Source organism: Hoplias malabaricus, chromosome 1 (assembly GCF_029633855.1).
Source record: "Hoplias malabaricus isolate fHopMal1 chromosome 1, fHopMal1.hap1, whole genome shotgun sequence".
Classification (NCBI taxonomy): domain Eukaryota; kingdom Metazoa; phylum Chordata; class Actinopteri; order Characiformes; family Erythrinidae; genus Hoplias; species Hoplias malabaricus.
The window spans coordinates 40,501,706-40,522,022 of record NC_089800.1 but is presented as its reverse complement, the minus strand read 5'-3'; the positions used below and the strand labels follow the sequence as shown (position 1 = coordinate 40,522,022).

The 20,317-nt window shown below is 38.7% G+C and overlaps 3 protein-coding genes across 5 annotated transcripts; 1 reads left to right on the top strand and 2 right to left on the bottom strand.

Moving 5' to 3' along the window:
- Window positions 1-150: 150 nt before the first annotated feature.
- On the bottom strand, window positions 151-3,388 carry thyn1 (thymocyte nuclear protein 1). The gene is made up of 7 exons (XM_066662569.1): window positions 2,894-3,388; window positions 2,611-2,795; window positions 1,984-2,052; window positions 1,777-1,869; window positions 1,591-1,686; window positions 1,132-1,282; window positions 151-339 (listed from the first exon to the last, which is right to left on the bottom strand). The coding sequence occupies exons 1-7, from the start codon at window positions 2,940-2,942 to the stop codon at window positions 293-295; spliced, it is 690 nt and encodes a 229-aa protein (XP_066518666.1). The 5' UTR covers window positions 2,943-3,388; the 3' UTR covers window positions 151-292.
- On the top strand, window positions 2,736-12,007 carry acad8 (acyl-CoA dehydrogenase family, member 8). Of its 3 annotated transcripts, XM_066662567.1 has the most exons (12): window positions 2,736-2,822; window positions 2,958-3,033; window positions 5,875-5,975; window positions 6,685-6,854; window positions 6,992-7,101; window positions 7,590-7,666; window positions 7,758-7,895; window positions 8,671-8,806; window positions 9,064-9,161; window positions 9,576-9,728; window positions 10,228-10,330; window positions 11,108-12,007. In XM_066662567.1, the coding sequence occupies exons 3-12, from the start codon at window positions 5,943-5,945 to the stop codon at window positions 11,161-11,163; spliced, it is 1,074 nt and encodes a 357-aa protein (XP_066518664.1). In that variant the 5' UTR covers window positions 2,736-2,822; window positions 2,958-3,033; window positions 5,875-5,942; the 3' UTR covers window positions 11,164-12,007. The 3 variants fall into 3 exon arrangements, with proteins under 3 accessions (XP_066518664.1, XP_066518665.1, XP_066518663.1); XM_066662568.1 differs by lacking the exon at window positions 2,736-2,822 and having other exon boundaries at window positions 2,948-3,033; XM_066662566.1 differs by lacking the exons at window positions 2,736-2,822; window positions 2,958-3,033 and adding an exon at window positions 4,331-4,473.
- A 150-nt stretch (window positions 12,008-12,157) lies between these two features.
- Window positions 12,158-19,358, bottom strand: LOC136690426 (V-set and immunoglobulin domain-containing protein 2-like). Its single transcript, XM_066662570.1, has 7 exons — window positions 19,238-19,358; window positions 17,587-17,750; window positions 16,307-16,511; window positions 14,932-15,090; window positions 14,354-14,473; window positions 12,933-13,068; window positions 12,158-12,858 (listed from the first exon to the last, which is right to left on the bottom strand). The coding sequence occupies exons 3-7, from the start codon at window positions 16,458-16,460 to the stop codon at window positions 12,744-12,746; spliced, it is 684 nt and encodes a 227-aa protein (XP_066518667.1). The 5' UTR covers window positions 16,461-16,511; window positions 17,587-17,750; window positions 19,238-19,358; the 3' UTR covers window positions 12,158-12,743.
- Window positions 19,359-20,317: the final 959 nt, after the last annotated feature.

The following is a 20,317-nucleotide window of genomic DNA, read 5'->3' as shown; positions in this document are numbered from 1 at the left end:
CAAATAAAAAGGGGTGGGGGAGTGTCATTTATGTTTGATCCTGGAAGTCATCAAACTTTCAGATCGGATTTGAATCATTTAACTATTTTCAGCTTTGTACACGTTGCTGTTTTCTGAACAAAGCATAACATTTATAAAGAATGATACACCAAATACGTTTTATTAACAGACAGACAATAATATTTGAAAGATTAGTACAGTATTTTGCACAAAGTATGGACAGCTGTATATAAAATCAGAATTCTAACACAACTAGGTATATTCTTGGATTGATTCAACCGAGTCCCAGACCTTATGTTTCATCTGCGTCTTCCAAACTCATGACAAAGTCAAATTCCTCTAAAAGAAAAAACAAAAACACACAAGAACAAGTGTGTAAATTTAAGGTAACGTGTACATAAGAAAATTTCATAAAGTCAGAGGTTCATCCTTTTATTTAATTTCTAGTCCAAAAAAACTAATTTTTTTTTTAATTATATGAATTAAATTTGGGGGTGTAACTTGGTAGACAAAGGGATTTGTAGTTGTTGAAAAGCCATTACTGGGAAAAGAAAATTTAAAAAAGGAACAGCTGCTGGTGGTGTTGAAAAGTCTATATGTAAGTTTCTGTGTACATCTATCGTCCACTGCTTAGCCGGGTCCACGTCATGGGAGAAGCAGTCCGAGTAAAGAAACCCAGACCTCCCTCTCCCTAGCCACTTCTTCCAGCTACAATGAACCAGTACAGTGTCCGCATTACTGCTGACGTTGCACCAATCCGCCTGTCTTTCCCTCACTCGCGAACAAGACCCCGAGATACTTGAACTCCTCCACTTGAGACAGGATCTCACTTCCAACCTGGAGAGAGCACTCCACCGTTTTCTGACTGAGTACCATGGACTCGGACTTGAAGGTCCTGATTCTCGTCCCACCGATGTCTATTCTCGATAAAGCCAACAAGACCACATTATCCGCAAAAAGCAAACACAGGATCCTGAGGCCACCGAACCGGACACTTTCCACCACTTGGCTACACTGAGATTCTGTATACATGTTTTCTGACACTTTCAATAAAGACAACATCTAAATGAAGAGGTATGACAATGGAGAGGTTGGTCTGGGTTGTATTTATGAGTGTTGTATAAGACTGACCAGTAGTTAAGGGTTGAACTGAAAGCCTAGCCCTGGTGAACAGGGCCATGTTCCTGAGTGGACCACCATTGTTCTTGTGCTTCAAGTGATACTTCTTCAACTCCGCCAAAGGAATGAAGCGTTTGGTCATCCTCTCAAACTTCACATCTACCTACACACACACAAACATTCACATAAAACTTCTTGTATTTCCATTTTTAGTTTCTTGGCATAATTTGAAAAGAGCAGTTTCCCTTAGAACTCGTGTGAAATGTCTTGATCAAAGGTTCTACTGAAAAGATTCAAATGACTTAGAACAAAATCTACTTCATTTAACTTCTATTGGAAGTTAAAAAAAGTCTTCTCCTTTCACTTGTAAAGTTACCGCTTTGGAGATCCAGAACTGTATAAATAATAATAATAATAATAAATATGTCAATTCCATTTTCAATCATTTGTATTCATCTAGTTGCAACTTACCATACTCCACTTAGGGTTTTCTGGTTTGCTGGAGGGATCATAGTGTACATCTTTCTTGTCAAACTGAGTGTGGTCATCATAGGCCTCTTTCACAATCTAAAACATCAAGTGCACGGTTTTCTTTGTAGAAAGAACAACAGAAGACCTTTCTTTTTTTATTTATTATCACCAAAGAATTATGTTCACCTTCATTATACCTGCAATGCCAGGCTCTTTGCAGTTACTGTGGTAGAAGAAAGCCTGTTGGCCCACTTTCATGTCTCTCATGAAGTTCCGGGCCTAAAAACAATCAGAACAAACACAAACTAAAAAACTTACCCAACAGTCTACGGTTGACAACATACCAGTGAGTTTTGGTAAAATGGTGAATCAAATGTAATGTTTCAAAGTTACCTGATAATTTCTCACTCCATCCCAGCAGCTGGTTTGGTTGGGAAGAGCTTTAAGGTCCTCGATTCCAAACTGCAATATGCATTATTTTATAAGACCTGTGTGTGAACATATGCTTTTCTACAGGTTTAACACAGTTCTGGTGTCTTAATGAAACGTCTGTTACATGCTTTGTCAAAACACCACAAGGATTAAACAAGTAAGCATCATACCCCCCTAATTATCTGTCCTAATTGTAGGTTTTGCCCTATTTAAGTTTATCTTTGCACTCTCACGTAAACACAGGTCCAGTGCTGTGATTGGAGAGACTCAGATGAGGAGGTGGAACAACTCTAAAGTATCTGTAATTGATGTTAAGATCAGCATTAAATAAGAAAGATCATTTTATCCCATGTTGCATTGAAAAAGTGATTTTTTCATAATATCACCTTTAAAGGAACAGTTCATTGAAATATATAAACATTTTCTCCCTTAGCTTAGACGAGCCTCATACCTCAATGCAAAAATACAGAAGTAAACTAAACAGTCATATAGGTCTTGACTACATCTGGGATCAGAGTAAATGATGTGAAATGTATATCTAGGTGAACTACTCTGAAGGAGATGACACAAGCCAGGATTGCTGTCTACCTTAACGTCCACTCCGTTCTCTATTCGTCTCTCAGGCTCAGACTTCATCAGCCAGTGAATGTAGGTGGAGGAAGTAGAGGGGGGACTTGTCTTTTTCTTCTCCTCTGGCTTTTCTGCTCGTTTTCTTCTTTTGGGAGGCTCTTCCTGAGCATCGTCTCCATCAGAAGAAGGTTCAGATGCTTTACCTGCAGCACAGAATTATTACAGCAGGGGTGAATGCTTAAAAACTCAATATATTTTTACATGAAATATAGTCTGCGCACACACTATGAACTTTACTTACTTTCCTCTTTAGTCTTGACTGCAGTTGTTCTTTTCTTTTTTGGGGCCATTTTTTTTCCACACAGATAGAGCTAAAGAGGTAGCTCCAGTGCACTGCTAATGTTGCCTCTTTACCGCTCGGAACCAGCAGAAGCTACAGAGGTATGCTATGGATTCAAGACTGATTTTGAAGCTGACACACGGTCGGCAGCTTGTGTTTAATGAAGTAAACAAACACACCTCCTTCGTGATAGTCCACAAATGTAGCCACTACAGGAATTACCAGTATTTCACAAGAAAAATGTAATGCCGTGCAAAAAGGCACTAACTATGTAAAATTACTTTACCGTGGGAGTAGGTTTTATGCGCAACTATTGCGCATACTTGACGTGCTTGCGGCAGATCTGGCAGTATCCCAAATTGGTCCATACTTACTAAATAGTGCAAAATTTGGCTAAATAATCGGTATTGCCTCAAAATAGCATAAGAGTTTTTTTTTAACGTTCTATTGCGTGCTGCGTTGTGGAACAAAACCTTTAGGGGGGAAATGTTTATTTACATGGGAATTTCTCTTTTAATTCATCCGAGAACTTACATTTAGGTGACTGTCTGTGAGGAGTTGGTGTGTTCTCCCCGTGTCTGCGTGGGTTTTCCTCCGGGTGCTCCGGATTCCTCCCACAGTCCAAAAACACACGTTGGTAGGTGGATTGGTGACTCAAAAGTGTCCATAGGGGTGTGTGTGTGTGTGTGTGTGTGTGTGTTGCCCTGTGAAGGACTGGCGCCCCCTCCAGGGTGTATTCCCGCCTTGCGCCCAATGATTCCAGGTAGGCTCTGGACCCACCGTGACCCTGAACTGGATAAGCGGTTACAGATAATGAATGAATGAATGAACTTACATTTATACGAGAACTTATATAGCTACTCGAGATGAGGGTGGGTACATGAGCTTTGCCTGACGTAAACAAGGACTACTGACGTGCAGACTGACCAATTAAATGTTTACAGAGAAGGTTATCGACCAATAAATGTAGCTCTACAGTCAGACCGTCCAATCAGAAGATTTTAGGCTACTTCACCACGCCCTTCTCACTCAAGCGAACCAATCGGAGTAGGGGAGGGCGGGACTAGTTTGTGAACGAAACGCTTCTTGAAGTTCTATGTAAGCTCTAGAAAACCAAATTATTCACCGTTTGTGAAATTCATTTCACAAGACATTTTTTTAAATCTAAAAAAGAGGACATGCCCGGGTAAAAGAGGACACCGGGTCACCCTAGTTTAAATACAGAGTTAGCGGAGACGTGTTAAGAATGGACATTAATTGCACCGTCTGAAAGTAAAGGTCATAGTTCTGTAAAACATGCAGTGCACTACCAAGTGAGAGGAGATGGGACACAGCCCTAATTAAACTCTGCCGACTAATAAACATGAACTACATTACCCATGAGCACAGGCAAGTGACGTCATGCTGGAGTTGTAGATCAACAATGGCGGCGGCCGCAGGTTTCTGTAGACTTTACCGATTGGGTTCATACGGTCTGAGAAGAGGAGGAGGTGTAATAATTAACAGAGCACAGACCAGAGGAATAGCTGCATGCATTGACCGTGAGTACAGTTATCATCATTATCCTCAGAGACAGAGACAGTGGCTGGAATGTCTGTGCAGAAGTTTATCATCAGCTGTGTCAGTGAGCTGTCTTGAACTTGAGTTTTCTGTTTTCCTGTTATTGGTTCGTTTAATCAGTATGACACTGCTGTGGGAATCAAAGGAAATGGGTTGTAAATAAAATAATATATTTGTATGAATTAACCAGAGTATATTCCAATGGACATTTGATACACTCCAGTAAAATCACAGTCGAACTTGCGCAGTGATTTAGTATAAATATGTTTCCTGTATCTGTTTATATGGAGGCAATATATTCATCGGGTGTTAAAGGACTGTGCTTCTGAGACTCCTTCACACAGTGGAAACTCTGAGTGCCTCGCCATTGGTCATCGCTGGGGGTGGGGCTGTGCACCTTGTGCTGCATTCAAGGCTCAGATGTATAAACCTGTCCCAAGTTGAGCCTTTTGGTGGCTTCAGCATTACGCAGGCCTGCAGGGCCAAAAGACTTGCTTATGCTTTGGGGGTGAACTCGTGCGATCTGCAGGCTCTACAAGTGCCTGGCTGTTGTGTTTGCAAGTAATTGGTTAATCAACAGAAGCTCAGTTCAAATTACAAATATAATGCATCTCAGTGGCACATTGTTACTAAGCAATTTCATTTCGCATAATGATACCCTTCTCTCTTCACCATGTTGGTCAGACAGCTTTAAACAAATCTCTCCATTCTGATTGTTCCTCGCCTGTTTCTCATAGGATTTTTTTTGTGTGTAACAAGCCCAAGCTGATGCGGCATAATTGCAGTCCTTACTGAAGGTTGCAGTAAGGGCACAGAGGGTACTTTGATGGACAAAATGAGAGGTGGGACACCATATAGCCTAGCAGTGAGCAGGTACTTTAATGAAATTCCTTAAAAGGACAGGGCGGACTAAATTAATTCACTGTCTGTAAACGCTTATACAGTTCAGGGTGGCGGTGGGTCTGGAGCCTACCCGGAATCACTGGGCGCAAGGCAGGAACAGTCATTCACAGGGTGACACACATTCGCACCTATGGACACATTTGATGTGTGGGGGTTTTTGGGGTTTTTTTTGGACCGTGGGAGGAAACTTGAGACATGGGTAGAATACACCGTCTTCTCCTCACAGTCAGTCACCCGGAGCAGGACTCCAGATCCTCGGAGCTGTGTGACAACAACACTACCTGTTGTGCCACCGTGCCTCCCAGGGCAAAATACAGACACACTGAATGTGATAGAGCTGTGTATCAGCAGCTTTAAATAACAAACACAACCCTTCCTCTTTTTTGTAGGTAAGCAGAGTTTACTCATATTGCAGTGCAGATGTTAAACAAAGATTTTCAGTTAAAAGAAAAGAAAATCACCTGCTCTTTGTCTCACAGCTTCTGTAGGTCTGACAGATGAACAGAAAGAATTTCAGAAGGTGGCATTTGACTTTGCCGCCAATGAAATGGCACCACACATGGCAGGATGGGACCAAAATGTAAGGAAATGCTTTTCTAAATTTCCATCTGAATTAATTAAATAACCTCTTTATCATTGTTATTGTTATTATTTTTTTTATTAGCAGTTGTTGTAGTATAATTTATAGTCCATTACATTTTAGTCATGAAATTCCAACATGCTTTGCATATTAATATAAGTAAATATTTATCTCCTCTGTAGAGAATATATGAATTATAAAAATAGGCACTAATTAAGCTGTACATTATCGTAGGAGTTTGCAGCAAACATATCTGGACAGTCTATGTCATGTGAAAACCGACAATTAATGATGTCCAGCCATATTTTAGTGACAGTACATTATAGTCAAAGAGTTCTTAATAATGTACAGACAATATGTAAAACTACATTTGATAAATATTTAAAAAGAGGCTGATATGTTAACCTTGTGCAATTTTACAGCTTTTAAAGCTAGTATAATGCTATGAACTAAAATGAATATCTAGATTTTATCACTTTACAGTGGGAATAATATTTCAATACAGATATACGAAGCATTGGAGATTACTTTTTTTTACATAAACGTTAAGAACTAAATAGTTCACAGAATTCTTGAAATATAGAAGTAAACATCAAAATTATTTTGATTAATACTTTCAAATATTTGAATCCAGATTGGAAAAGGTATTATTGTAAACTAAACAACAAACTTTGAAAATGTAGCAGGTGATGTGTATATCTTTCTGAAGGAAATCTTCCCAGTGGAAACCATGCGCAAAGCTGCCCAGTTGGGATTCGGAGGGATCTATGTAAGTCCAGATGTTGGGGGCTCTGGTCTGTCTCGGCTGGACACATCCATCATCTTTGAAGCTCTCTCCACAGGCTGCGCCAGTACCACTGCCTACATCAGCATTCACAAGTCAGTCTCTGCCTTTCTGAATGCTTTAATACACGATATATAGCATTACAGCCTTTTATTTCATAGTCAGCACTGAGAATGTTCTTGTTTTGCTGTAACTGCTTGATGTGAATGGATGTGTTTTGCTTGTGTTGCAGTATGTGTGTATGGATGATTGACACGTTTGGGAATAATGAACAGAGGGAGAAGTTCTGTCCTGACCTCTGTTCCATGGAGAAGTTTGCCTCCTACTGTCTGACGGAGCCTGGTCAGTAAGAGATGCTTATGGTTTATGCCTCACAATTCAATAGGTCAAATTCCACTGCAGTTCATTTCCTGTAGGAAAAACCTGGGAGTACAAGGTGCACAATTACTTCTAAGATGGTTGGGGGAGGGGGGATTTAATAACCTTCTAGCTGACACCTAGCATTGAGCACAGTGAGATTAGGATTTACGTATACCTGGTCCAGAGAATCCCATTTGTTTTTTCTACAGAAATTAAGCTATTGTGCATGCAAAGTTGAATACCTGTGTCCATAGAGACAACTGCATTAAATTATTTGATTACATTTGCAGTATGTATTTAATTACAATCCATCACAACAAACTCTGCCAAGGGGATTAACTGTCTAGGTTGATTAAATTATTAACAATAGTACTGTGCCCTGTACTGACCATTAAACCATCACTTTAATGATAAATAAGACACACGGGAGCATTACGTCACTAATCAATGCTCGAAACTCCACCTTCAAGGTAGTGGTAGTGATGCCGCCTCACTGTTGACCAGTGCAAAACTACAAGGAGACCATTACATACTGAACGGCTCTAAGGTACTGGCTTCCATTTTTATAAACGTAATTCGTCTCCCCGTTAACGCATTAGGAAAATGTCCTCTCAGTGTCCACGTGTGTTCTTCATCAGGCTTTCATCAGTGGAGGAGGGGACACAGATGTGTATGTAGTGATGTGTCGTACTGGAGGAAAGGGTCCTAAAGGCATTTCTTGTGTGGTTGTGGAGAAGGGAACTCCAGGACTCAGCTTTGGTAAAAAGGAGAAGAAGGTGAGCTCCATTTTGAATAAGGCACATGCGTGTAAAATTTGGATGCCAAACTGGTGAAGTGACATATTTTGTTTATTTACAAAATGCTCCCAAACACCCACATGTTCATTTGCTGAATTTAACATAATGAAAAAAAAAATCTAAATACAGCCTGTGCAAAACTTAAAGCACATTTTATATTTAAGTTTTTCTAATAAACGTTCCCATAGTGAATGTGTACTTATATCTGTTAAAAGAAATAAAATGAATAGAATGTCAGAGGCACGCAAACTATTTGCATATGACTGTTTGTTTTAAAGATACTGTAATTTAACAATAATGTAACATGCTGCCTTCCTAGTGTCATGTTTAATTATTAAAATTTATATTATAAACATAGCTTACAATGTGCAGCTTGCAACTTCTAATGCTGTAAAACAAACAAACAAAAATGTTTACAAATATTTAATGATTGAAAAGACCAGTGAATGATTTCCATGGTCGAGACTAGAGGGCGTAAGAGAGGGTTTTTTTTCTGCTTCCAGTTGTGCCAAAATATCACTTGAAAAAGATGCAAAGTGTTGTTATAATTACCAACACTGAATATGCATTAACATATGCCAGCAAATGCATAATCCAAGGGCCTTCAATCCTTTGTACCTCAGCCACTTGGGGGCAGTAATGTCCGTCTTTCATTTTTGCAAAATATTCATACGCAATCCAACTATCATAAAGCATCTCTAATAATAATAATAATAATAATAACAATAATGTATGTGCTGCTTGATTTCGGCAGGTTGGTTGGAACTCTCAGCCGACGAGAGCAGTGATATTTGAGGACTGCGCAGTTCCAGTCACTAATCGTCTGGGCACTGAAGGGCAGGGGTTTAGCATTGCTATGAAAGGCCTCAATGGGGGCAGAATTAACATTGGTAAGTAACCAGAGGAAAAGGAGTGCCATGTAATCACTGTCCCTGCTCCATTTATCTAGACTCCATTTTACCCTCTGTTTCAGTTAAGATATGAAATGATTCCACAATTAAAAAGGGTGTTGTAATGTTTTTAAAAACAGTAACTGTCCGTATAAATATGTGGAGGTTATGTCTCTGTAGAGGACTGTTTACTTATATTCATTTAGATAATTAAGGAATGTGATTTGACTAGCGGACCTTTGCGTATGACTCCACAGCTTCCTGCTCTCTCGGTGCTGCTCATGCATGTGTACAACTGGCTCGAGATCATATAAGTGTACGCAAGCAGTTTGGGGAGACTCTGTCAAGCAGCCAGGTGAGGAGTCAGTGCTGGTGAGATATTTATTATTACTTGGCATTCTGGGAAAATATTTACTCAGTTTCAAAGAATGTGAAAAGAAAAAATAACTAAGGAATATTCCTCCGGGTGCTCCGGTTTCCTTCCACAGTCCAAAAACACACATTGCAGGTGGATTGGTGACTCGAAAGTGTCCGTAGGTGTGAGTGTGTGAGTGAATGTGTGTGTGTCTGTGTTGCCCTGTGAAGGACTGGCGTCCCCTCCAGGGTGTATTCCTGCCTTGCGCCCAATGATTCCAGGTAGGCTCTGGACCCCCCGCGACCCTAAAATTGGATAAGCGGTTACAGATAATGGATGGATGGATGGATGGAACTAAGGAATAGAAATGATATAATGAATTATAATAATGGCTAATAACATGAATGTGTCCAGTTTTTGCAGTTTAAACTGGCAGAGATGGCTACTAGGCTCGTGGCTTCACGGTTGCTGGTGAGACAGGCTGCTGTGGCTCTGCAGGAAGACCGGCCGGACGCTGTCTCTCTCTGTGCTATGGCCAAGCTTTTTGCCACTGATGAGTGTTTTTCAGTGAGTGGCTGGACTGTAGAGTAAAAGACTAAATTTTACAGTAATTTTTTTTGCCTAGTTGGAAAATACCAGTTCTCACATCTCTCTCTTTATATATCGTAAATATCCAATATTATGCATTATTTCTAGGTCACTATTTGAATATGGATCATTTCAAGTGTCACAAAATCAAAAGTATTAAAACAAGGTCAGATGTTTTTTAAAAAGAATTGATATAATAATTGAAGTGTGGGTTCAATCACGAATTTGAATCATCAGAAGTTTGTTGAAGTTCATAATCCTGTGGCTCTTGCTGAACTTGCACACTGTAATCAACAAAAACAACAAGGACAAACCAAAATCTAAAACATTCTGAAATTCACTAAATTTTGCATATGTTGTGTTTAAATAACTGTTCAAATGTTTTTCAATATTATACTAAACTGCGTATGTTGCAGATAGTGAGTTTACTGTCATTGACATGTTCTGAGCAGTTGTTTCCCTTTCTCCTGTGCTTCAGGTATGTAATCAGGCTCTTCAGATGCATGGAGGATACGGATACCTTAAGGATTATGCAGTACAGCAATTTGTTAGAGATATAAGAGTACATCAGATACTAGAAGGTAAGCCAAATATTTTAAAATAATTGTATTTTTAACACTCTATTCCAACTGAAATATTTAGGTTATTACTTAGTTGTGTATTGTGTTGCACACTGTAACTGTTATAAGATGTTTTTTTTTTTTCTGAAAAAGATACTTGGTAATATTTTTAATAAAACATACATTTTGAACCATTTCAACTTGTCCATTAATAATGAATATGTATGTTACATACAGGGCTTAGTGTTTAGTAAAAATGGATTACACTAAGGAGCCCCAGGAGCAATAAACGCAAATCTTACATAGTGTTACTTTTAAAGTTAGAATTGTAGGTTAGGATGTATTTTTAAAAGTGACCACATCAGAATTCACAAAAACATAAAAAAAAAAAAAATCTAAAACTACCAAATATCTAATACCTTGTTTGCAAAAGTAAATAGTTTAGTAATTAATAAAACATACATTTCCAAGTAATTTTGAACAATTTCTACATGTCCATTCATAAGGAATATTTATAATATAACGGGTTTCGTGTTTAGTTTTGGATCACAGACTCCACCCAAAATTATTGGATGGTCCTGTATCACTTTAGAGATTGCAGTCCCACTGTCTTGCCAACCTAGTGCATGTGGATTTTATACCCATCTAACCAACTTTAGAGTAAAAGAATTTAGCTGTACATTAGCTAAACGTCTACGAGTTGTCTACAGACATTTGCACATTTCGTGTATGTGATTGTTTATTGGTGATAAAGAAAGCATATATGTGGATGAAGTGTCTGACTCTTTCCTTACCCAGGTACCAATGAGGTGATGAGGATGATCATTGCCAGGAGCTTACTGACGGAGTCTTGATCATCATATCCCAAACACAGTACAGACTCACTCTCATTGGTTCTGAGAACACTAATCACATCTTTATCAATATTCAGTCACGAAGTGAACAACAAAGTGGAATTATTACAGATATTTCTTAGTAGATTTTCTGTTGTATATTCCATGAAGAGACATGTACAGTTTGGTCTAGAGATGATATATTTGATTACAGTCTAATATTGTTCCTGTTACTTAATATTACATAATGTTTTGTCATTATTTGAGTACTCTGTGAAACCCAATGGCCATAAATGCCTTATTCATCCATCTGTATATCTGAGATGATAGGAGGAGGTAATAGAGAAGCATCTGGCTATGCACAGTATTGATCTGTAAGGAAATGAGAAACATGAACCACCTAATTAGCTTTAAGTGTTACTCACAGCAGAGAGCCTCAAGTAAGCTCCTTGGGCTTCCTCGAGTTGTTTTCTCAACTGCTGTGTTCAAATGATGTAGGAAAGTAAAAATCCACAAAGATGGAGATACGTGTTTGTCATTAGACAGTGAAGATATGCAGTAAGCAAGAGATGGTTCAGAATGTACTGGCTTCCTGATTGGCAGTATATACATTGTTGACGATTAAAGGATCCAAACACTTTTCTCGTTCATGTCAGGATCCAGATTTTTCTATGTCTCTGGTTGGTAATGTACTGCAGTGTTGTCCCAGCCACGTAAATATGATTTAATTGATTCAATTCTAGTGCAGCATATATTCATTGCTCACTGTTCATTTATTGTTCAGTTTGTTCATTATTATCACAGTCTTGAATACAATGCACCACATTTGTTGTGATTAAATATTTGACTTTGAATTTTGTCCCAGCGTTCATCTAATTTTTATTGGAAGTACAGTAGATTACAGAAACAGAGAGTTAACATATTCAATAGCATCACTATTGATTAATTTTAGAATTCAAATTAAATGTCTTTAAAAAGCACAGAAATGTACTTTATCTTGTATAGAAAATGGATTCAGGAAAATTAGTAATAACACTGATGAACCCATTATAAATGATAAATGTCTATGCATAATAATGTCTTTGAAGGCAAAATATGATCCCAAATTGCTCTGAAAGTCCTTTGTGATTAGTTACATTAATTGGAACTGATACAAAGTATTAGATTATAAGAGACATACTAGAAAAATGGCTTAAAGGAACACTGTTACATTTTTGCCTTTAAACAAAAGCTTCAAAAACTCTTATGCTTTGAGGTGTAATAGGGAGAATATAACATCTATCATTGCTACTCTGAGCTCAGCACTGTAGAAAATGCACTATGTAGCTTTAGGCGAAGGGCAGAAAACGACTCTCCCCTCCCCAGATGAGCCCCAGGAGCAATAAACGCAAATCTTACATAGTGTTCCTTTTATGTTTAGAATTGTATTTTTAAAAGTGACCAGGACAGAATTCACAAAAACATAAAAAATATATAAAACTACCAAATATCCAATACCTTGTTTGCAAAAGTAAACAGTTTAGCAATGTATTAATCATTTAGGTAATGTACAGTAGAGATGAAGTCATGAAGGGCACTGTAGGGAAAGGGTAGACATGTTCTTACACCAGTGGACTGAAATGGGAGACTCTAAGTGGAGGGTTATGTTCTTGAGGACGACCAGAAAGCAGCCTAACCTTTGACTTGCGGCTCCCTGATTGATCCACATTCACTTGCCTGAGGAAAGAAGACCTAAATCAGACCTACTGTACAAACCAATTGTTTATTAACAACTAGGCTTCTGTTCATACCTCATCTCATTCCTCTGAGAAGGCTGGGTATTCCTTTTTCTGTAGCAGAAGAGGTAGGCTGCTACTGCTGCAATCAGCAAAATGAAGAGGAAAACGCCCATCAGTGCTCCACCAACTACTGCTGCTGTGCCACCATCTTTTAAACACAAATATTAAGCATATCATCAGTATTTCAGTAACACTTTTACACCCTAGCTTGATTAGTTTCACCTGTGATGCTGTAAACCATGTTTTTACCACTACAATATAGCTAGGAATCTTCCAATCCCACAATGCTACCAAGTGTAGGGAGGAAGGCCAAACAAATAAGTAAAAGTGTTTTCTAATTGCTCCTTAGAGGACATCATCAGACATCTCAGCACGCTTGGAGGAGGGCAGCAACTACCAGTTCTGTTACACTAGCTAACCCAGTGGTTCCTAAAATGGTTCCCTTCACACTGCTCCTCCACGACAGAAAAAGTCTGGAACCACTGAGCTAACCAGTGCCTACACTGGCTAGTGTCACACTGGGTAAACGAGAGAGCCAACAAACCAAATATGTTTTCATGGTCTTCCAGTTCCAAAGTACAGTGACATCATCAGGGATCTAAACATGACAGGGTTCAATAATTAGATTCACCCAGGATGATAGATAGCTGCATCATAGTGGAGATTTGTGTCTTACCCTGGACGGTGCACCAGTCCATCACATGGCATCACTCACTCACACATTCGCTCACAAAATCACTCCTATAGACAATTTAGCATAGCCAATCAACCTACAAATGTGTGTTTTTGGACTGTGGGTGGAAACACACCAAACACAAGCTGTGACCGAAATGGCTCCCTAATGCCTCATTAGCATTGTGCTATTTAGTTTAGGCACTATATATTTCACCAAGTAGCGCTAATGAATTTGGACAATGCCACTGTCTTGCTTAGCAACAAAAAACCTCACAAATCATCCTGTTCCTTATTCAGCTCATGTAGGGGACTATGATGTTTGCTATAAATTACAACACATAGGGTGGAAGATTGTAGTGCCTTCAAAATCATGCTCAAATTACACTTTAGGATTCGGACACTCAGAGAAAAAAGGGAGCAACTTCATACACAGCCACAGACAGTCACCCAAGGTGGGACTCGAACGCACAACCCTAGAGCCCCGTGCCAACCTATAATGTACTTTATTTATTTATTAATTTTTTAAAAATAAAAACAGGGAATAATCCTGTTCTAACCCACAGTAATTTAGAAATAAAACTTGACTGTGAAGATGTGCCATGTTGTTATTTCAATGTAGAATCTGTACTGGTGTCAAAGCCTATGACATTTGGTATTTTTTAAGTTAAATTCCTTACAAATGACAGCACATAAACATATCAATAAAAATCCAGCTTCAATAGTGCTCTTCTCAGCTTAGGATGTGACGGCCAACTCACATGCCACTTTCACAGCTACACTGCAAGCTTCCACTCCCAGAACATTAGATGCTCTGCAGGTGTATGTTCCAGCAAAGGCATCAGACAAGTTGGTCAGCACCAGAGAACCAGCGCGCTGATCTGAAAGACATAAATAAACAGATCAACCACTTAAAACTACAATAAAATTTTTGTTAATTTTCAATTTGTTGAAATATATTTGTTAATGGGATTCTAATATTAACACACCATTACCTATAAATTATATAAAATTAATATATATAAATAAGAACATGTCATATGTGAACATAAGAAAGAATCTGTACCTTTTGTCCAATATTAATTTTAGTCAAACTATCCTTTTAATTGGATCGACCCAGAGGATCTGGATAATTGAAGGGTTACCTGAAGGTCATAGTGAAATCACTGGGCTGTTTAATGTTTGTTCGGCAAACAACCATGTGCTGGTTTCAGGTTTCTGAGATAAGCCCACATGTTGGTTTCAGCTTTGTAGTGTTTTATTTGCTAAAACACTTTGCTAATCACTTAAAGACCTTCATACTTATCTTTAAGAAAGCAGTGTGTGTTACACTACAGACCTTCCACCATGCCGTTAGGAGGCAGAGGGCCTGCATCTTTCTCTCGGCTCCAGGAGTAGATGGGTGTAGGGAACCCCTGAGTGCTGGTACATATCAGAGTGACATCATCCCCCACATAGGTGCTGCCACTCAGCTGACAAACAGGCACAGATGGAGGCACTGAAACAGGAAGTGCATTAAAGCAGTTAATGCACGTTAAAGTACTTAATAGGGGAAATTATTTGTAAATACGTGCTTACCCAATATTGGTTATATGAAATTAAATGTGACTTTCATGATCCAAACTTTTATTTTATAAAATGTTTTCTCACTATTTGCTAGCTCTCCAGTCTGTTTGAGCACTGGGAAAAACATTCTGATGTGTTTTTACGAAACCCTATGCCAGTAAATGGGTAAAAAAAACAAAACAAAGGGTCTCAGCCCAAAATGGTCCATGCCATGGCTCTCTGCTCACGGTACAGAAACAGCATCTGAATGTGTTTAGAAGGCAGGGAGACCTATAAATGATTAAAGCATGAAATGGGATGAGGATATTGCTCTATTCCAGCTTCATTGGTGTGTAATATTAACATATTTACACTAGAACTGACTCCAAATTCTGGAGACCGCTAACCACATGAAAGTAAACACAGATCAAAAGAGTTTTGAATCTTAACCACTCGAGTTACAAATGAGACTTTGTTTTAATTCAAACAGTGAATTAAAAACACAGAGACAGGTTAAACTTCAGCCACCTACAAACTAAAGTAGTTATTTGCCTCAAACATGCCATTCCACCTTGAAAGACGCTGAGCCCCTGAACAAATGAGAGAATGTCAGTTCCCCAGAACTGTCAACATTGCCTTTAAGTGTATTAAGAGATACACTCTTAACAGCTTCCACTCTTTTGGAACAGATTTGTATTAAATGCACTAAATATTCTTTTTATTAACCCGAAGTCATCATTATTTTTTAATTAACTAACAGCGCTGGCAACTTATTAATATGTCAGGTTTTAAGTGAGTGGGGATCCTTTAGACCCGACCTTTAGACGCCTCTCACTCTCTCTCTCTCTCTCTCACTCACACACACACACACACACACTCTAGTGGACAACCCTGCATAGCCAATCCTCATATCAACATGTGTTTTGGACTGTGAGAGGAAACCAGGAACAGCAGTATCACCTGAACACTGTTTCAAATGCTGTTCATTCCATATCATCCAACATTGACGAAGGGGCATTTAATCAATACTTTAATGAACACCTCTAAACTGATCTACATGCTGGGCTTGTACACACAAAGTCACTGAAGACAACAACAGTCCCAATACAGAAATACATACAAAAGTGTGTTATTTATGATTTATGCAAGTATTAGATCTTTTTGCATACCAAGTACGGTCAGGTTAATCAGACCCTGTCCACTGCCTGACCAGTCATGAGGATTGGTGACATCACAGATGTAAATGCCAGTGTCTGATGGCTGGACACTGAGGATCTTCACAGAGGCAACACCTGAGACTGGAGGGTTCTGTATTAAAGCCATCCTGCCTTCCCAAGAGTTCACCCAGTACAGCTGCCCATTGTAGTACAACACCTGCACCAAGAAAAGATCAAGGTTAACACTATATCAGCGGCCAATATACACTCGCCAGCCAATTGATGTAGGAGTTTTTAGTTGTAGTCCATTTGTCCCTGTGTAATATAATTTCCCCCTTTCCCCTTGTTCTTCAGTCATCAGGACCACCCCAGGGCAGGTCTGATTTGGTGCTATATATGATGACAGCTTCCACTGAATGTGCTTCATGCAGCAGAGCAGTAGCTTGATGTTTCTGCTTATAAAGTAGAGCCAGTAACCTTATCGTCATTGTAGTTTTTTTTCCTAAGACACCATAATCACTATTCCATTACAATATTATTAGAGTTTACAGTAAATATGGTGTGTTTAGTAGACATGCGCACTTTGTAGCCTGCTCCCTCTCTCTGTGGGATGGAACACACCCGGTGCACGTCTGCTGTCAGAGTAGACAGGATTTAGGGTAGTTGTAATTTTCTAAATCCTTCTAATTTAGAAGCTAAAAAAGCTACATTTTTACTCTGTGTGATTTTTATATCCTCGTATCAAATTGTGGTTACTTGATATTTAAATAATTTGGTACAAATATGAAGTTAAACAGTACTAAATCTTGGGGTTAGTCAAATTTGTTAATTTATTAAACCACAATTCTGAAAAGAAACATTTAACACCTTTTTTATGAAAATAAAAAAACAAAAATTAGAAAATACAGCTAAAACCTGAAATATCACAAACCTTTGATCATAAAGCTAATTTCACTCCAGACCATACACTGCTTTAATCTGCGTAGTCTTTCACACCGGTTGCGCGCATCAAGCACAAACGTATTCCTCAACAAACTCAACGTAATTCAGTTTCTGTGGCAGAGAGTGCATTGGAGTCATGAATAGGCTGGCGGTGCATGTGAGGCAGAGAGTGCATGTCTGCAGCCAGAACCTTCTCAAAGTATCCCCAGTAGAGACTGCATCAACATCCAGGTGTCACATTCTGAATTTAGATTAATCAATGAAAGGAACATGTAGCATTTTGTGTCTCTTGAAGGGTTCCTTGAGGGAAAAAAAAAAACTTGGCATAATTTCTGTAAACAGGCACTCACCCTCTTCGCCTCAAGAGCAGGAGTTCCTGGAGCAGCATAGCGCCACTCCAGAGTAAAGCCCTGAGTAGCATGTGTGCTGTAGCTGCAGGAAAGTTCAGCAGGGGAACCTGAACGAGCAAACACTGTTCTCTTCACCACAACTGCGTCCCCTGACCACACTCCATCTGACCAACAACAAACAAGACTAATGTGAGAAATTAGTTTTATTCACTGGCATTTTTGTCAGCTCTAAAAGAAATATTTAGTTAAACTAAAAACACAATGAATTTAACAATCAATTGTGATTATATAAACCTTACTTTAATTAATGCATTCTGGATTAATGGATTGAGCAAAGAGAACAATGGGATGCGACATTATATATTGTCATTACAGGGCTCATATCATGGACAACACCTTTTTCCCCCCTCAGGGTTTGATGTGAATATGTAAACACTGTAAATGATACAAAATATAGTAGCAATGTCCACAAACTAATTATTCATTGTCTGCAACCACTTATCTAGTTCAGGGTCACAGTGGGTCCGGAGCCTAAGAGTGCAAGGCAAGAACACACCCTGGAGGAGGCACCAGTCCTTCACAGGGCGACACACACACACGACACTTTTTGAGTCACTAATCCACCTGCCAACGTGTTTTTGGACCATGGGAGGAAACCCACACATGACACAGGGAGAACACACCAAACTCCTCACAGACAGTCACCCGGAGCAGGACTTGATCCCGCAACCTCCAGGTCCCTGGAGCTGTGTGACTGCTACACTACCTGCTGTACCACTGTGCTGCCCTGCAAACTAATTAGCAATCACAAGAACCAACATTATAGAAACAAAAATACTGCTTTCGAAATATAATTTAATATAATTAATTACACTTTTTAAATGAATTTTTGGTTTATTTATTTATTATTTTGGAAATCTGTTCAGATAATAAGCCTACCATATATTGACTTTATAAAGAGTGTTTCAGACCACATTTGTTTTTTGTTGTTGATGTTATTTTTCGTTTTTTTTTTAAAACAAACCTCATTTAACAATTTATCCCATCAAACATTTGAAAATTATTTTATATACAGAGGGCTCTGTATTTTGGTGTGTAGCTTTTAGATAATTAAACTGATATTTGGTCAGATAATGCCACACACTAATAATAATAGTAATAAAAAAATCGAGACGCATTGAGAATTTAAATGAGAACTGACACCAAATACATACACTAACATATCTTTACAATGCAGCCTGCTCAATCAACAGCCATGTGACTAATCAGGTGACCAGGAACCATGAATACATCTAGGTTTACATCTCAGTGCAAAGACAAAATGACCTACTTTCCACATGGAAGATAAACATTTGACTGAAAATATGATTAAGTCTAATAAACCTGGACTGTTTGCTCTGAATATCCATATAAAATGTTAATTAGAAACATTTATTAATTAAATGTATTACTCTGAATCAAAATAATACATGGACACTCTTTGACCTAAAGAACTTAATGTCTACTTATATATTTATGTCTTTGTGGGATACCTCAGTTGAAATACAGTATCAATCAGCTATAATTAGAATTCACATAACCAAGAACAATCTAGAAAGTCTGGGTATTTAAACGAAAAAATACTCACTCTCCCCATATTTGTTTAACATACCTTAATTAGGGTGAGCAGATCTAAGATGGTGAAAAAGAGGGCGGGCGGGGGGGGGTGAGAGCTCTCGCCCCTCGCTGCCGTTGTATGCTTAGCTGAAACTAGGTGTCCTTTACACTTTTATTTGCTACACAAAACATGGGAATTTCTTTTTTAATTCATCCGAGAACTTACATTTACGTTTCGGCATAGCTGCTCGAGATGAGGGTAAGTACATGAGCTTTGCCTGACGTAAACAAGGACTACTGACGTGCAGACTGACCAATTAAATGTTTACAGAGAAGATTATCGACCAATAACGGTAGATCTACAGTCAGACCGTCCAATCAGAAGATTTTAGGCTACTTCACAACTCCCCCTTCTCAATCAAGAGAACCAATCGGAGTAGGGGAGGGCGGGACTAGTTTGTGAACGAAACGCTTCTCGAAGTTCTATGTAAGCTCTAGAAAAACAAAATCCCGGATGTTTGTGAAATTCCGCCCGGACATTTTTTTAAGTCTAAAAAAGAGGACATATCCGGGTAAAAGAGGACGTCTGGTCACCCTACTTTAATACAATACACATTTTCTATTATAAAAGATTAGCTTAAAGGTACACAGGTTGGCTATACCTTACAACAATATCAACAAGTTGATTCTTTTTCCCCCTCCCTTTATTTAGTGAGTCCACAAATTAAAATATAACTAGTAACAGACGAGGGAATGATGACTGACTATAAAAGGGGCATTCCGCAAAAGCCCAGTCTTTGCAAGAATATATGTTTTACGGCTCACTACTTTGTGCCAAACTTCATAAGCATATTAAACAGTTCAAAAGTGCAAAGCATGTAGGTCTTTCACTACCTGCACATTATGTTAAAAAATAATCAGAGAAACTGGAGAAACCTCAGAAAATGGCTGAAACAGTTATTAAAGGTGTATGACCTTCAAGCACTCAGATGGGACTGCATGAGAAACCATTATGCTACTGTGATAAACATAACCACACAGGCTAAGGAGTCCTTCTGAAACATTTATGCAAGGAGAAAGCCCAGCGTTAATTCAGCACAGAAATATATTAATCTCAGAAGGTCCTAAAGACAGT

Excerpts from the sequence above, each read along its gene's own strand:
- LOC136690426 (XM_066662570.1), bottom strand. The coding sequence starts at position 16,460 with ATGGCTTTAATACAGAACCCTCCAGTCTCAGGTGTTGCCTCTGTGAAG. Across the intron at positions 14,474-14,931 it reads TCCTAACGGCATGGTGGAAG|ATCAGCGCGCTGGTTCTCTG; the intron begins GTCTGTAGTGTA and ends TATGTCTTTCAG. Across the intron at positions 13,069-14,353 it reads TGTAGCTGTGAAAGTGGCAT|ATGGTGGCACAGCAGCAGTA; the intron begins GTGAGTTGGCCG and ends TGTGTTTAAAAG.
- thyn1 (XM_066662569.1), bottom strand. The coding sequence starts at position 2,942 with ATGGCCCCAAAAAAGAAAAGAACAACTGCAGTCAAGACTAAAGAGGAA. Across the intron at positions 1,870-1,983 it reads ATGGAGTGAGAAATTATCAG|GCCCGGAACTTCATGAGAGA; the intron begins GTAACTTTGAAA and ends GATTGTTTTTAG. Across the intron at positions 1,283-1,590 it reads AAAACCCTAAGTGGAGTATG|GTAGATGTGAAGTTTGAGAG; the intron begins GTAAGTTGCAAC and ends GTGTGTGTGTAG.
- acad8 (XM_066662566.1), top strand. The coding sequence starts at position 4,356 with ATGGCGGCGGCCGCAGGTTTCTGTAGACTTTACCGATTGGGTTCATAC. Across the intron at positions 6,855-6,991 it reads GCCTACATCAGCATTCACAA|TATGTGTGTATGGATGATTG; the intron begins GTCAGTCTCTGC and ends CTTGTGTTGCAG. Across the intron at positions 7,102-7,589 it reads CTACTGTCTGACGGAGCCTG|GTAGTGGTAGTGATGCCGCC; the intron begins GTCAGTAAGAGA and ends TCCACCTTCAAG.